This window comes from Sparus aurata, chromosome 20 (assembly GCF_900880675.1).
Source record: "Sparus aurata chromosome 20, fSpaAur1.1, whole genome shotgun sequence".
Classification (NCBI taxonomy): Eukaryota; Metazoa; Chordata; class Actinopteri; order Spariformes; family Sparidae; genus Sparus; species Sparus aurata.
The window spans coordinates 27,941,529-27,956,528 of NC_044206.1; the positions used below are offsets into that span (position 1 = coordinate 27,941,529).

The 15,000-nt window shown below is 44.4% G+C and overlaps 2 protein-coding genes across 6 annotated transcripts in view; both read left to right on the forward strand.

Annotated features, from left to right (window-relative positions):
* The window catches only part of LOC115571795 (cGMP-dependent protein kinase 1-like), a 63,336-nt gene that overhangs the window by 37,692 nt on the left and 10,644 nt on the right, over positions 1-15,000 (forward strand). For 3 of the 4 annotated variants that reach the window (XM_030401392.1, XM_030401391.1, XM_030401393.1), the window contains exons 4-10: positions 1,778-1,883; positions 2,912-2,975; positions 3,078-3,155; positions 3,229-3,323; positions 4,890-4,955; positions 6,527-6,601; positions 14,679-14,775. In XM_030401392.1, the coding sequence (XP_030257252.1) occupies positions 1,778-1,883; positions 2,912-2,975; positions 3,078-3,155; positions 3,229-3,323; positions 4,890-4,955; positions 6,527-6,601; positions 14,679-14,775 (581 nt within the window). Of the gene's footprint in view, positions 1-1,777; positions 1,884-2,911; positions 2,976-3,077; positions 3,156-3,228; positions 3,324-4,889; positions 4,956-6,526; positions 6,602-13,398; positions 14,525-14,678; positions 14,776-15,000 lie in introns of those variants that run through there. The other variant, XM_030401394.1, reaches the window with a different exon arrangement.
* Positions 10,522-14,189, forward strand: LOC115571803 (nuclear factor 7, brain-like). 2 transcript variants are annotated; one of them, XM_030401412.1, is made up of 2 exons: positions 10,522-11,345; positions 11,449-13,184. In XM_030401412.1, the coding sequence occupies exon 2, from the start codon at positions 11,466-11,468 to the stop codon at positions 12,852-12,854; it is 1,389 nt and encodes a 462-aa protein (XP_030257272.1). In that variant the 5' UTR covers positions 10,522-11,345; positions 11,449-11,465; the 3' UTR covers positions 12,855-13,184. The 2 variants fall into 2 exon arrangements, with proteins under 2 accessions (XP_030257272.1, XP_030257273.1); XM_030401413.1 differs by lacking the exon at positions 10,522-11,345 and adding an exon at positions 14,160-14,189 and having other exon boundaries at positions 11,379-12,824.

A 15,000-nucleotide genomic window follows, 5' to 3' on the forward strand; every position in this document is an offset into this window, starting at 1 on the left:
CTATACATGTTGATAGACTGTATATGTAATTCATATACGTCAAGATACAAGTTTGCGGCCCGACTGGACCTGCGACCCGACTGGACCTGCGACCCGACTGGACCTGCGGCCCGACTGGACCTGCGACCAGACTGGACCTGCTGCCCGACTGGACCTGCGACCCGACTGGACCTGCGACCCGACTCACCTCAGAGACTTGTAAGCGGCTGTTCAGACGGTGTAAAACACGTTGGTGTGTGTTTGACTTCTGCTCGTTAAACTGAAGGAAGTTTGTACAAGTCAGCAGTCGCCGAGGTAACGGCAGCCAACACGCACCCTGTGAATGACTTGTCACCGTGGTAACCAGCTCTGTTTTATGGGATGTCTGAAGCTCTGGGCTCATTCTTATAAAATCAGAATAAAGTGATTTTTGGGAGTCCTCCGACCCGAGCTGTGTGTTGTTGTGTGTCTGTGTGTGTCTCTACAGACCCTCTCGGCTGAGTCCGGACTCATAAAGTCCAGATTAAAGAGAGTCACATCAGAACACATTAGTCCTCGGAGAAATAACAAGAGTCCACGTCAGCACCACCAACACTTCCCTCTCAGCCTGACGCGTCACCTGATGTTAACAACTGAACTGTTTCTGAGCAGAATCACAGGCCGGAGGCGGGTTAGAGTTCTGGTTCCTGTGGCGGGCAGGTGATCGGACCCTCCCTGCAGCCGTCTGCTCCACTCTGATTACTGACTCTGGGATTATTAAACTGTATTCTGGATTATTGCAGGAAATAATCTGAAGCTTCTGATCATTCCATGTTCTGTTCATCCAGATAATCTCCACAGATGAACGTAAATGAAATGTGTTGCAGTCAGAAGCAAATGTTACAAACAGACGACATCACGGTCACATGACTGAAACGTCAGCACCACTAAGAGTCTCTCTGCACAATTACTATCCAAGTTTTCTATAAACAGATCAATGTACAAGTTGAAGTTCAGCAAGAGACTCGGCTGAAAACTGGAGCTGTCGAAAGTCAAAAGAGACGAACGAAGTTTAAAACTGACGGAGTGAAGATGATGAAGAGGATGAAGAGGATGAAGATGATGAAGATGATGAAGATGTGACTGTTTCATCCTCCGACTGTGTGAACGTGTGAATGTTGGACCTTCTGCTGGATGCAGCGGTCGCCAGTGTACATATTGTTGCCATGACAACACCTGCACACTGTATAGACACACAAACACACACACACACACACACACACACACACACAGCATCACGATTTATGCTCTCATCTCTCACATGCAGATTAGAGAGGGAGAGACAAAAGTGCACAAACACACACACATGTTGATGTACACACACACGCACACACCCATACACATGTTGACGTACACACACACGCACACACCCATACACATGTTGACGTACACACACACACACACACACACACGTTGATGTTCACACACACACACATGTTGACATTCACACAACACATGTTGACATTCACACACACACACACACACACACATGTTGACGTACACACACACACACACACACACACACGTTGATGTTCACACACACACACATGTTGACGTTCACACACATGTTAATAATAGTGTGTTATCGTCGTGCAGCAGCTGCAGGCAGAGATCGTGAAAACGTCCCTGCTGACAGTTTACACATTCATGATATTTAATATAAGTAATGATGACAGTAACTGAACGTATGTTTGGTGTGTGTGTCTCTGTGTGTGTGTGTGTGTGTGTGTGTGTGTGTGTGTGTGTGTGTGTGTTTCAGCTCTGGTCCATGTGAAGCTGTGGGCCATCGACCGTCAGTGTTTCCAGACCATCATGATGAGAACTGGACTCATCAAACACGCCGAGTACATGGACTTCCTCAAGAGGTGATGAGCAAGGCACCAACTGTCAGAGTCACAGGTTCAAATCCCAACAGAGATCGTCAGAGAGTCCAGATCAGACAGTTCTTGTTCTCAGCAGGTTTAAAGTTACAATCCGTCAGATTTCAGTTCTGCATCCAAAGTGTTCCTTCAATAAAGGAACATGTCTGATGTGACTGTTGGACTCTTCTGTCTGACCTCACCAGGTGATTCTGACTCGGTCATTAAAGGAACAGTTCACCCACAAATGTGAAGTCAAGTGTTGTAGTCCATAGAACAGTTCTGGAGACTTGATTTAAAACAGAGAAACAACCACAGAAACATCAGATGTCTCCATCAGCTCGTCTGCTGCGATCACAGTCTGCAGCAGAGAACACATCACAACCTGATCTCAGACCAGATTTAATCCTTTATTAACATCAAGTCTTCAAGTCTGCTGAGCTAACAGTGTTAGCATCAGGTAGTTCTGCTGTGCTAACAGTGTTAGCATCAGGTAGTTCTGCTGTGCTAACAGTGTTAGCATCAGGTAGTTCTGCTGTGCTAACAGTGTTAGCTAACAGTGTTAGCGCACCTCATGGCGCGGGAGTAAATATGTCATTTCAACTCGATTTTGTTTTATCTGACAAGAAATCTCAAAAGCAGTTGGTTCTGATGTTGTTCAAAGGTTTGAGACGAGTGGAAAATATTGTTTTTTAGATCAAATTGATCGATGCTTGAGTGAAATATGATGAATATCAGCAAATAATTCAACCTTAATTTATCTTACTTTGAGCACCTGAAAGAATAAAGGCTAAAGAGAAGAAGGAGAGGATGATGACTGACGTTCACTGTTGGGGTGAACTGTTCCTTTAGACTCAGGACAGGCAGTAATCAGATTACTTTGGTAACTTTCAACACTATAAAGTCCCACAATGCAATGCACAATGGAAACAGAGCAGGAGTTTGATTTCCTGTTTGTACAGAATGTTATACGAACATTTTGTCGGCCAACATTAAAAGTGAAATCAGTAAATATGGTGCTTCTGTCCCTGCAGTGTTCCCACGTTTCAGGGTCTGCCTGAGGAGACTCTCAGTAAACTGGCTGACGTCATGGAGGAGGTGAGGCGCCTTCCTCACACACCTGAACATTCAAAGATCAATCAAACATCATCATGGCTGTCTGTGAATCGTCCAATCAGACGCTCCCTTCTGTCTGTTTAGACTCATTATGAAGATGGAGAGTTCATCATCAGACAGGGAGCCAGAGGAGACACCTTCTTCATCATCAGCAAGGGAAAGGTAACGCCGACACTCAGTGAGGTCATCACTGATCACTGATCGATCTGATAACTGATCAGCACACCCCTGTCAGGTGAACGTGACCCAGGAGGATCCAGCCAATCAGCAGTCAACACACCTCAGAGAGCTCACCAAGGGAGACTGGTTTGGAGAGAGAGCGCTGCAGGGGTGAGAACATGTGACCTCTGACCCCGAGACCTGGACCCTCAGCCTCAGACCTGAACCCTCAACCTCAGACCTGAACCCTCAGCCTCAGACCTGAACCCTCATCCTCAGACCTGAACCATCTAACTCAGACCTGAACCCTCAAACTCAGACCTGAACCCTCAGCCTCAGACCTGAACCCTCAGCCTCAGACCTGAACCCTCAACCTCAGACCTGAACCCTTAACCTCAGACCTGAACCCTCAGCCTCAGACCTGAACCCTCATCCTCAGACCTGAACCCTCAACCTCAGACCTGGACCCTCAGCCTCAGACCTGAACCCTCAGCCTTAGACCTGAACCCTCAAACTCAGACCTGGACCCTCAAACTCAGACCTGGACCCTCAGCCTCAGACCTGAACCCTCAAACTCAGACCTGAACCCTCAGCCTCAGTCCTGAACCCTCAAACTCAGACCTGAACCCTCAACCTCAGACCTGAACCCTCAACCTCAGACCTGGACCCTCAAACTCAGACCTGGACCCTCAAACTCAGACCTGAACCATCAACCTCAGACCTGAACCATCAGCCTCAGACCTGAACCATCAGCCTCAGACCTGAACCCTCAAACTCAGACCTGAACCCTCAAACTCAGACCTGAACCCTCAACCTCAGACCTGAACCCTCAGCCTCAGACCTGAACCCTCAACCTCAGACCTGAACCCTCAAACTCAGACCTGAACCCTCAACCTCAGACCTGAACCCTCAACCTCAGACCTGAACCATCTGACTCAGACCTGAACCCTCAGCCTCAGACCTGAACCATCTAACTCAGACCTGAACCCTCAGCCTCAGACCTGAACCATCTGACTCAGACCTGAACCCTCAGCCTCAGACCTCAGACCTGAACCCTCAACCTCAGACCTGAACCCTCAGCCTCAGACCTCAGACCTGAACCCTCAGCCTCAGACCTGAACCCTCAACCTCAGACCTGAACCCTCAAGCCTCAGCCCTGAACCCTCAGCCTCAGACCTCAGCCCTGAACCCTCAACCTCAGACCTGAACCCTCAGCCTCAGACCTCAGACCTGAACCCTCAGCCTCAGACCTCAGACCTGAACCCTCAGCCTCAGACCTGAACCCTCAACCTCAGACCTGAACCCTCAACCTCAGGCCTGAACCCTCAAACTCAGACCTGAACCCTCAACCTCAGACCTGAACCCTCAGCCTCAGACCTGAACCCTCAGCCTCAGACCTGAACCCTCAGCCTCAGACCTGAACCCTCAAACTCAGACCTGAACCCTCAGCCTCAGACCTGAACCCTCAAACTCAGACCTGAACCCTCAAACTCAGACCTGAACCCTCAACCTCAGACCTGAACCCTCTGTGACTGAAGAAGGTCTGTTATTTAAGGTGGTTGATAGACACACACACACACACAGAGTTCATCTCGTCTAATGTTCTAGTTCTGGATCATAAGAAACCCGACCTGAACAACCCTGGTGAAGTAATCTTATTACAGTAATACAACACGTTTGTAACATCAGTAATCTCATTACAGTTACTGAGTCCAGTCACATGTGTTGTTTTCACAGGGAGGACGTCAGAACAGCAAATGTCATCGCTGCCGAGGCCGTCACCTGCCTGGTCATCGACCGAGAGTGAGACACACACGCACACACACACGCACGCACACACACACCCGCACACACACACACGCACACACACACACACACACACACATGCACACACATGCACACACACACACACATGCACACACACACACACATGCACACACACACACACACACACACACACATGCACACACACACACACACACAGTCTTCAGCTCCATCCTGTGGACTGTGTAATGGAGGACAGCGCCTCCTGCAGGTGATACTGTAGATCCAAGAGGAACCATTCACCTGTACCATAAGTATCAATAATATAATATAGTTTAATATAAAATGTACTGAAATATGTAATATATCATAAAATATAAAATTATATCATACAGTTTAACAGTACAGTAATGTGATGTGATATAAAATGTGATGTAATCCTCTCACAGTGTTTTGCTGCCGTACGTGAGTCTATTTACACTTTATTTTATATTAATTGCAATTAAAAGTCTAATATTTCCCTCTGTGTGATTTGGAGGAGTAGAAGTACAAACATGTATAAAGTACCATAAAGTAAAAGAACCAAACTGCAGAGAAACTTCAGGTCTTCAGTTGTGACATCAGCTGACGTTCATCTTTAAACCTTGTCATCAAACTAAACCTCATTCTTTCTCCATGTTGTGTTTCTGTGAACTGCTCCTTTAAACTGTCTGCTGCTGCCCTCTGCTGGTGTCCACAGATATCTGCATGCTCACCATGTGGTCGTGCACAGATCAGATATATTGATCGTGACGAGATCAGCTCCAGGAAGCTTCCATACCTTTAACTTATTGTAGAATTCTGCACCGTCAGCATGAGTGTGTTCTGCTGTAAAGTACATTTACTCAAGTACTTTACTGAGTATTTACATTTTCTGTTACTTCAAACTTCACAACAGTATGGAGGCAAATATTGTACTTTTGATACTTTTGATAGAATTTGAAGAATATTTATTATCAGATATTTTAAGACTAATATTACCACTCCTTTTAATCAGCGGTGGAAGGTAACTAAATACTCAGGTACTGTACCTGAATACAATTATGAGGTATTATTACTGTATTTTTGTGTAATTGTCTGCAACTTTATACTTCCACTCTACTACACTGATTAGATTACTTTAAAAACTAGTTACTTTTACAAATTACATGCCACATCAGAGCCACAGAAGCAGATTTTTAAATTCAATCGTTTTATTGACAAATTCAGATCATCAGAATTCACAAACAACTACAAGTATCAGTTACTCTTACTTACATTTAATACTGAATACTTTGAGCCTTTTGCTCGAGTACTTTTCATATGAGTTATACCAAATATGTATTTTTACTCCACTGCTGTCAGGACTGTAAAGTACACATTAAACAACATTTAATAAAGTGAGTCGCAATTCTTTTTATGTTTGATTGTTAATCTGTGACAACATTCTCTAACTTTGATATTCACAGGAAATATTAATGAACCATGGAAGTAGAATGGAAGTACTGAATGGAAGTACTGGAAGTAGAAGTTTTATTTGAAAATGTCTGAAATGCTTTGTGCTGATTGGCTGCTGTCTCTTTTTTCCTCAGCTCATTCAAGCATCTGATTGGTGGACTGGACGACGTGTCAAATAAAGGATACGAGGACGCTGAACTCAAAGCCAAGTAGGTCGAACGTTCACGTAGCAATGTTATATTTATGTTCTCTGATCCTCACAGGCAACACTCGTTAAAGTCGGCTGTGTGTTTCCTTCAACATGTGTGGTTGAGTGTTTGCAGCAGAAACCGGAGCCTCGTGTTTCTTACGTAAGAACAGTTAATAATACCTGCAGCAGTCCGGACCGGGTCACACTGAAGGACGCTGCATGTCTGATTGTTTTCCGTCTCACTGACAGTGAAGACGATACGCGGTCCACACAGAAACTCTTCTTTGTAAAGGAACAGTTCACCAAAAAAAGTGAACTCTGTCATCTTGTTCTTCCTCCATGCTGGTCTGAGATCAGGTTGTGATGTGTCTCTGCTGCAGACTGTGATCACAGCAGACGAGCTGTGTGGAGACATCTGATGTTTCTTTGGTTGTTTCTCTGTTTTAAATCAAGTCTCAGCTGCTTCAGTTGTTCAGCAGAATGCTGCAACTCTGTTTTACTGTGAAGCTCCAGAACTGTTCTGTGGACTACGACACTTCACCTGAGAGGATGAGCGAGGTTAACTTTTTGGCTGAAATGTTCCTTTACAGGTCTGGTAATCAATAGTTTTGATCAGATCAGGCTAGTTGTAGCACCAATACAATACACACACACGCTCAAACAGTCAGATATCACATTTTGCTGCATTACTGCAGCCTTTGGTCCCCATAAGGATGGTTGGTCCCATGAAGGTGGTTTACCGCTGAAGGTCCCCAGAAGATAACAAAGATGTGTAAACACACACAGTCGGGTTGTAACACAACATGTGTTGTCGTGTATCAGATGACTGGTGGTCATGTGACCGAATGAAGTCATCTCCTCTTATGGTATAGATTCAGTACAGCACACACACACACACACACACACAGACACACACACACACAGACACACACACGAAGGTGTCTCACTGTCAATCACAAACGTTGCTGTGTGTGTAAAATGTGAGTGTGTGTGTGAATGTGTGCGTGTGTGCGTGCGTGTGTGTGTGTGTGCGTGCGTGTGTGTGTGTGTGTACGTGTGTGTGTGTGTGTGTGTGTGTGTACGTGCGTGTGTGTGTGTGTGTGTGTGCGCCCTTCAGACCTGCTCATGCAGACTGTTTATGTACTGAACTCATTTTTTATTATCTTTTATTTTATATTTGATTATTACGTTTTCTTGAGGATTTATTTTTCCCTGCTGTGTGTTTTAACGACTCAAAGAAATATACTCAACCATGAACGTCAAAATTACAGACATGTGACTCAGGTCATTCAGTCGAGTCTCAAGCAAGTCCCGAGTTTTCATTAACCAATTTATCTAATAAGTATGACGAGTCGTTAGAGTCATCATGTCCTACGCGTCTTTAAAGTAGGAATGTTACAATGAATCATGAATCAAATAAGAATTCAAGAATTTTTTGAAAAAATGTATAAACTGACAATCAGAGACGTGTACAAATACATCAAGAAGTCTTATGTCAGATTATAAATACCCACTTATGAAATATATTGAGAAAAAAAAAACATAATTCTATTTTAGAAATACAAAAAACATTTAATACAAACTGATTACTGATAAAATGACAAAATAATTTCCCAGTCTGGGATCAATAAATTCTATCTATCTATCTATCTATCTATCTATCTATCTATCTATCTATCTATCTATCTATCTATCCAATACATTTTAGCAAGCTTTTAGCCTCAATATGTATTTTTGGAGCCAGTTGTTGAATCGTGGCAGACGGGAGCTCCACAGTTAAAATTAGTCATTATGTGTTATGTAATTGAGCCGTCTAGCTAACAGCAGCTACAGTTAGCAGCAGTTAGCAGTTCCTCTGGTGATTTACTGCCTCCTAAATGTTTTAAGACTGAACATGACAGGTGATCAATTCTTACATACAACACTTTTAATGTTTTATATTTTTTCAAGAAGCTCTTTTCATGTCAATGTTTTATAATTTAAAAATGAATTAAAAAACTCAAAAACAAATCTAAATCATGTCAAATTAGACAATTTGATGTTTTCCATTATGTCTTTAATGTGTGATTAGTTAAGTTAATGATTTTACAAATAGCTGAGACTCCATTTTCCACATATACGTAATCAAAAACAGTACAAAGACGATATATTTAATGTTTCATTGATTTTTGTAAATATATGTCCGTTTCAAACAGTTTGATCAACACAAGACTGGGAAACACAGCTAACACAGCTTGTTTGTTAAAGATAACATCCTGTTTTTATATTTCACAGCGTCCAGACTTTTTTAAACTCTGGTTGTAAGTTAAATATAGTTTAAACATGTTGACGTGTCGCTGCTGCCTCTCACAGCTGTGTAGGATTCAGTGTTTTGCTCAGGGACACTTCAGCAGGGTGAAGGTTGGGGGATTTGAAGCTCTAACAGTTAATCTCTCTCACTTTAACAAACTATTTTTAGAGTGTTTATGTGTAGGTTTGTCCTGATAGAACGACCAGCAGCAGCTTCTGTTTCTGCAGAAATCTGATTCCACAGTGTTATTTTCCAGGAAATAGTCCAGGCCCTGTCAGGGTTGGTTGGCTGCTGGTGGGATGTGACCGCTGTTTTTACTTTGGCAAGTGTCAAGATTTTATTTAGAGCTGCGATGTTGGAGGTGAGAGCTGACAGCTGTTCTCATATCAAAAATCTTCAGAAATATGCCAAACTAGCCTGATGGGCATCTTTGAAACTCGAGTCTTTGGCACCTTGATGTAATGTTGTCAGACCGGTGGACGGGCTGAGAGCAGCTGAGCTGAAACAAATTCATAGTAGAAGGTCACTCAGCGAGCGCAGACGTCCACTGTTGCCAACAGTGCTCGCTGAAACTACATTCAAAACTGCAACATAAATACATGTCTGGATATATTTCAAAAACTAGAGCCAGAGGTCTTGTGACAGTGAAAAACTAAAATAACATAAGAAGTGCTGTTACTCCCCCGTTCACACACAGGAGTGGGGTTGGGACAGCGGTTGAGCGGCCCAACAGGCTTTTCTTAGTGCTCCTGATGGATAGTCTGATTATATTGGTGTGATCATCCCCTGATAGTTTCTCTTCCTTCTACTTTATCTGTGTCACACAAATGAAGCACTTCAGGCACTTCCAGTCAGAGTGTATTGTGTTCAGGAATGCAGTATTACCTCTCTGACAGATACTTTCTTCTGCCTCTGCCAGTGTCACACTTCAATGACATGACAACGATCATAAAATCTACACCAAGTATGTGGCTGGACCGGGTGCAGTCAGTGTGTGAACTAGTCGCACAGTGCTGTTACAACATAAAACTGAACAAAGTTTCAACATATTTACATTTATGGCATTCATCAGGTGCTTTTGTCCAAAGCAACTTACAGTAATTCATACATTCATACACTGATGATGGCGGCTGCCATGCAAGGTGCCGACCAGAACATCAGGAGCAGTTTTGGGGTTCAGTATCTTGCCTAAGGACACTTTGACATGCAGACCAGGGGAATTGAACCAGCGACCTTCCGATAGCAAGACACTGCTTCTCCTCCTGAGCCATAGTCACCCATTATTTGTGGTTTGCAGAAATATACAGTCCCAACATTTATTCTGGCATTTGTCTTCTCTTTGAACCTTCTTAGTCCCAGACCAAGGAAGCTTTCACACTGGCTCAATCCTGGCACATTCAAAAGTAGATTAACAGCAACATTAGCCAAGAGCTTGCTGCCCCTGCTCTTCAGCAGGATAAAAGTGTGCTTAGCACCTGGATAAAGAGTCCATCTTCTTCTGCATATCCGGGGTCTGCTCGATGTGGCAGCAGGGTATTCCAGAAGTCTTTCTCCCAAGCAACACTCCAGCACCTCCTGGAGGGTCCTGAGATGTTCCCAGGTCAGATGAGATGGATAATCCCTCCAGCAGGTTCTGGGTCTGCTTGGTGGCTCCTCTCAGAAGACCTAAAATTGAGGCGCTCCGGAGGATCCTGATCAAAATCCTCAACATTAGAAGGTTCCTTTGTCATGAAGGAGCATCGGCTCAACTCCGAGCTCTACACCCTACGGAGAAAACTTATTTCAACCACTTGTATAGGTAACCTAGAGTTCATGACCATAGGTGAGGGTTGAAATGTAGATCAACTGGTAAATCAAGTTCTTTGTCTTCCGGTTAAGTGCCCTCTTCACCATGATGGTCTGGCTCAACGCCTGCAGTACTGTTGATGCTGCAACAAACCACCTTTCCATCTCAGGTCACGTCACTCGTGAACAAAACCTTGAGATACCTAAACTCCTTCTCTTCGGGAACATACCATGAATGGTATCTCACCCGGTATGGCTTAGATATACCCAAGTGAAACTGGACTAAAATGAGTAACTGATGCTGATTTTAGAATTAAAATATCAGTTCCATGTTCATACTTAATCGAACCCAGAGCAGGTAGAAGAACAGCCCTCTGTTTACTTTAAACCAGGGTGAACTCTTATGGATAGTTCCTCGTTGATGTTTGGTGAGGGTTAGATTTGGATGATAAAGCAATGAATCAATACTTTGGTATGAAGAACAACCAGCAGAGGCGGCCTGACAGAACTCCACCCCTCACCTGTGACTCACCTGAGACGAAGCAGGAAACAGTTTGTTATCCTCCGTCACTGCACAGAGACACACAGACTGATTCAGTTCACCTTCAGACCAAACTGACGACGTCCTCCAAGTTCAGCTACCAGAGAGAGAAACTACGACACTGCTGCTGCAACCTGCCGACACAATGTGAGTTTCACTAAAAACTGAACTCAGAGTGAATTTCAGTGACGTTAGTCGAGGAGGGAGGGAAGCCGTGACTGACTGGACTTTGTGTCTGCTGTGTTTTCAGCTTCACTCAGAGACTAAATGGCCTCCAGATCAGAGGAGGATCTCTACTGTCCGGTGTGTCAGGACGTCTTCAGAGAGCCTGTTGTTCTGTCCTGTAGCCACAGCTTCTGTAAAGGTTGTCTGAAGAGCTGGTGGAGAGAGAAACGATTAAATATGTGTCCAGTTTGTAAGAAGATATCTTCAACAGCAGAACCACCTTTAAACCGGGCCTTAAAGAACCTGTGTGAGTCGTTCTTACAGCAGAGAGATCAGAGAGCTTCAGAGGATCTCTGCAGTCTGCACTCTGAGAAACTCAAACTCTTCTGTCTGGACCATCAGCAGCCGGTGTGTCTCGTCTGCAGAGACTCAGAACAACACACCAACCACAGATTCAGACCCATCAATGAAGCTGCACGACAACACAAGAAGAAACTTCAGGAAACTCTGGAGCCTTTAAAGGAGAAGTTAAAGGTTTTTGAAGAAGTTAAAGTGAAGTTTGATCAGACAGCAGAACACATGAAGGTCCAGGCCCGACACACAGAGAGGCAGATTAAGGATCAGTTTAAGAAGCTGCACCAGTTTCTAGCAGAGGAAGAGGAGGCCAGGATGGCTGCACTGAGGGAGGAAGAGGAGCAGAAGAGTCAGATGATGAAGGAGAAGATGGAGGCTCTGAGCAGAGAGATAGCAGCTCTTTCACACACAGTCAGAGCCACAGAGGAGCAGCTGAGAGCTGAAGACGTCTCATTCCTGCACAACTACAAGGCTGCAGTGGAAAGAGTCCAGCAGCGCCCCCTGCTGGAGGATCCACAGCTGCCCTCAGGAGCTCTGATAGACCAGGCCAAACACCTGGGAAACCTGAGCTTCAACATCTGGAACAAGATGAAGGACATGGTCTCCTACACTCCTGTGGTTCTGGACCCAAACACGGCTCATCCAGAACTCATCCTGTCTGAAGATCTGAGCAGTGTGAGACGAGGAGATGAACAGAAGCTTCCTGATAATCCAGAGAGGTTTGATTATTACAGGTCTGTCCTGGGGTCAGAAGGCTTTAACTCAGGGACTCACAGCTGGGACGTCGAGGTTGGAGACAGTACACTCTGGTTACTGGGTGTGATGGAGGAGTCTGCACAGAGGAAGGGAGACAAACAGTCTGGATTCTGGGTAATAGTGATCTATGAAGGTGAATACTCAGCATGGTCTTCATCAGATCCAGATACTGTTCTCAAAGTTCAGAAGAAGGTCCAGAGGATCAGAGTGATTCTGGACTGGACCAGAGGGAAGCTGTCGTTCTCTGATCCTGATACTAACACACACCTGCACACCTTCACACACACTTTCACTGAGAGGGTATTTCCATATTTTAACACTGATGCTGAAGTGAAGCTGTTACCAGTGAAGGTGCGTGTGACGGTGGAACAGAGCAGGTAGAGATGAAGACGATCATTATATTCATGGTGTTATATATAAAGTCCTCCTCTCTTCTTCCTGATGATATGAAGTCAGGTGAAGTCTTGTAGTCCACAAAACATTTCTGGAGCTTCACAGTAAAACAGAGTTTGAGTTGGTGAGTTAGAAGAGAACAGATCACAGTCTGATCTGAGGAGATGATATTTACAGCCTCGGACTGTAAATCCGACAGTTTCGTACAGTCAGACAGGATGCACGGTAACACTTTTAGCTCCAATGAAGACTTCATGTTAATGAAGGGTTAAATCTGGTCTGAGATCAGTTAGTGATGTGTTCTCTCCTGCAGACTGAGATCACAGCAGAGGAGCTGATGGAGACTTCTGATGTTTAAATCAAGTCTCAGCTGCTTCAGTTGTTCAGCAGAATGCTGCAACTCTGTTTTACTGTGAAGCTCCAGAACTGTTCTGTGGACTACGACACTCCACCTGACTTTATATTGGCATTGGAAGTAAGGAGATTTTAACTTTTAATTAAAACTACAAACTTAATAAACATATTGAATGTATAAAAAGACTGTAAATATTAAACAGAGGCACCGACAGATGGAGTTGGCAGGAAAACCGCCTTATAGATGTGTTGGATTCTTGGTGTCCTCTGGTTTTGAGGTCGGGACAGTCTGTCCCGCAGCCTCCTGTCGGTCTGTTTAATGACTTCGTTTACTGGGTGAACCTCTGAGCAATGTTTCCACGTGCTAAAAATACCATCAGCAGCCTCCTGCCATGCAGCCTGTCCTGTCAGGTTGGCATTACACCCTGCAGGACTCAGCTGGAGCAGACGTGGATGCTGTTTTTACTAAAAGGACGAACCACTGAGAAGCTTTCCTCAGTCCTAGTTTCTGTAGGAGCGTGTTCAGTTGGACTTTTTCCAAGCTGAATGCCCACAAGCCTGCAGTCTAGATAATAAAATAGGTGAAACAGCAGAACTTGAGATAGATTATCATCCAAGTCTATCAGTTGTACAAAGAAGTGTTTTTTCTCATTTTTTCGTGATTCTCACGACATCCTGCTCGGCTCAGGACCGGCATCATTTTTTACCTTATTGCACACCGAGCTGGAGGATCTGGCAACCTCACCGCACCACCGGTCACACCAGACCAAAACAACAAACCTTTTCTGCCGCCATCGCCCCAACCCTCACCATGTAAACTGGACGTGGAGCTCTTCCTTTGAGACGGCCCTCTTACGGACGCTGTGCCGAACGTTTTCGTGAGGACCGAAGACAGATTGAGTTTGGGTCAATACGTTTCTTTGCACTTTTGACCAAGAGCCGCTGCTCCAAGTTTTAAAGGAACTTTAAGACTTTTGCCTGCAGAATAAAGAACCAGACCAAGAAGATTTCCAAGAATCATATTCTTGAAGTAGTTTATGTTTCAGAACTCAACTCAACCACTTCTTTGGGGAGAAAATTAACTAAAGACTAACCAAGTTGAGAAATCTGCCTGGTCCTTATTTGTGGATTAAATAACGTCTGGAGATGAGAGAGTTGTTTTCAGTCCCAGTGAGGCAGCAGAGAGAGCGGATTGCCAGCCTCCCTGCTCCTCCCTCGTCCTCCTCTTCCTCCTTCCCCATCACCTCCTTCTCCATCCAAACCTCCAAGAAGTTCCCGTTCTTCCATGTGGTTAAATGCTGCAGGTAAAATATGACGTCAGGCAGGCGCTGGCATCTGATTAAAGAACTTCTTTAAAATCATCTTTACTTGATGAAAGATGATCTGTGAAATGTGGAAATGTTTAAAGTTCTGTTTTCCTGTGTTCAGTGAAGGCACCGCTGTGTTTTGTACTTGCAGGTACGAGGCAGAGAACGCCTTCTTCTCCAGTCTAAAGCTGACCGACTTCAACATCATCGACACGCTGGGAGTTGGCGGCTTCGGGCGCGTCGAGCTGGTACGATCTGGCAACATTATGAAATGTCAGATTACAGAAAATCTGATATTCAGTGATCACAATGAATGTTGCAGGATTTAAGATTTCTCATGCTGTTTTAGAAAAGTCTCAGACTAGCTTTGAAACTACCTTTGGGTTGACATCAGTTTCTGTTTAATTTTGAATGTCTGACAGCCGACAGCCGACATTTAAGGTCTGTCATGTCAACATAAACAAAACATACAA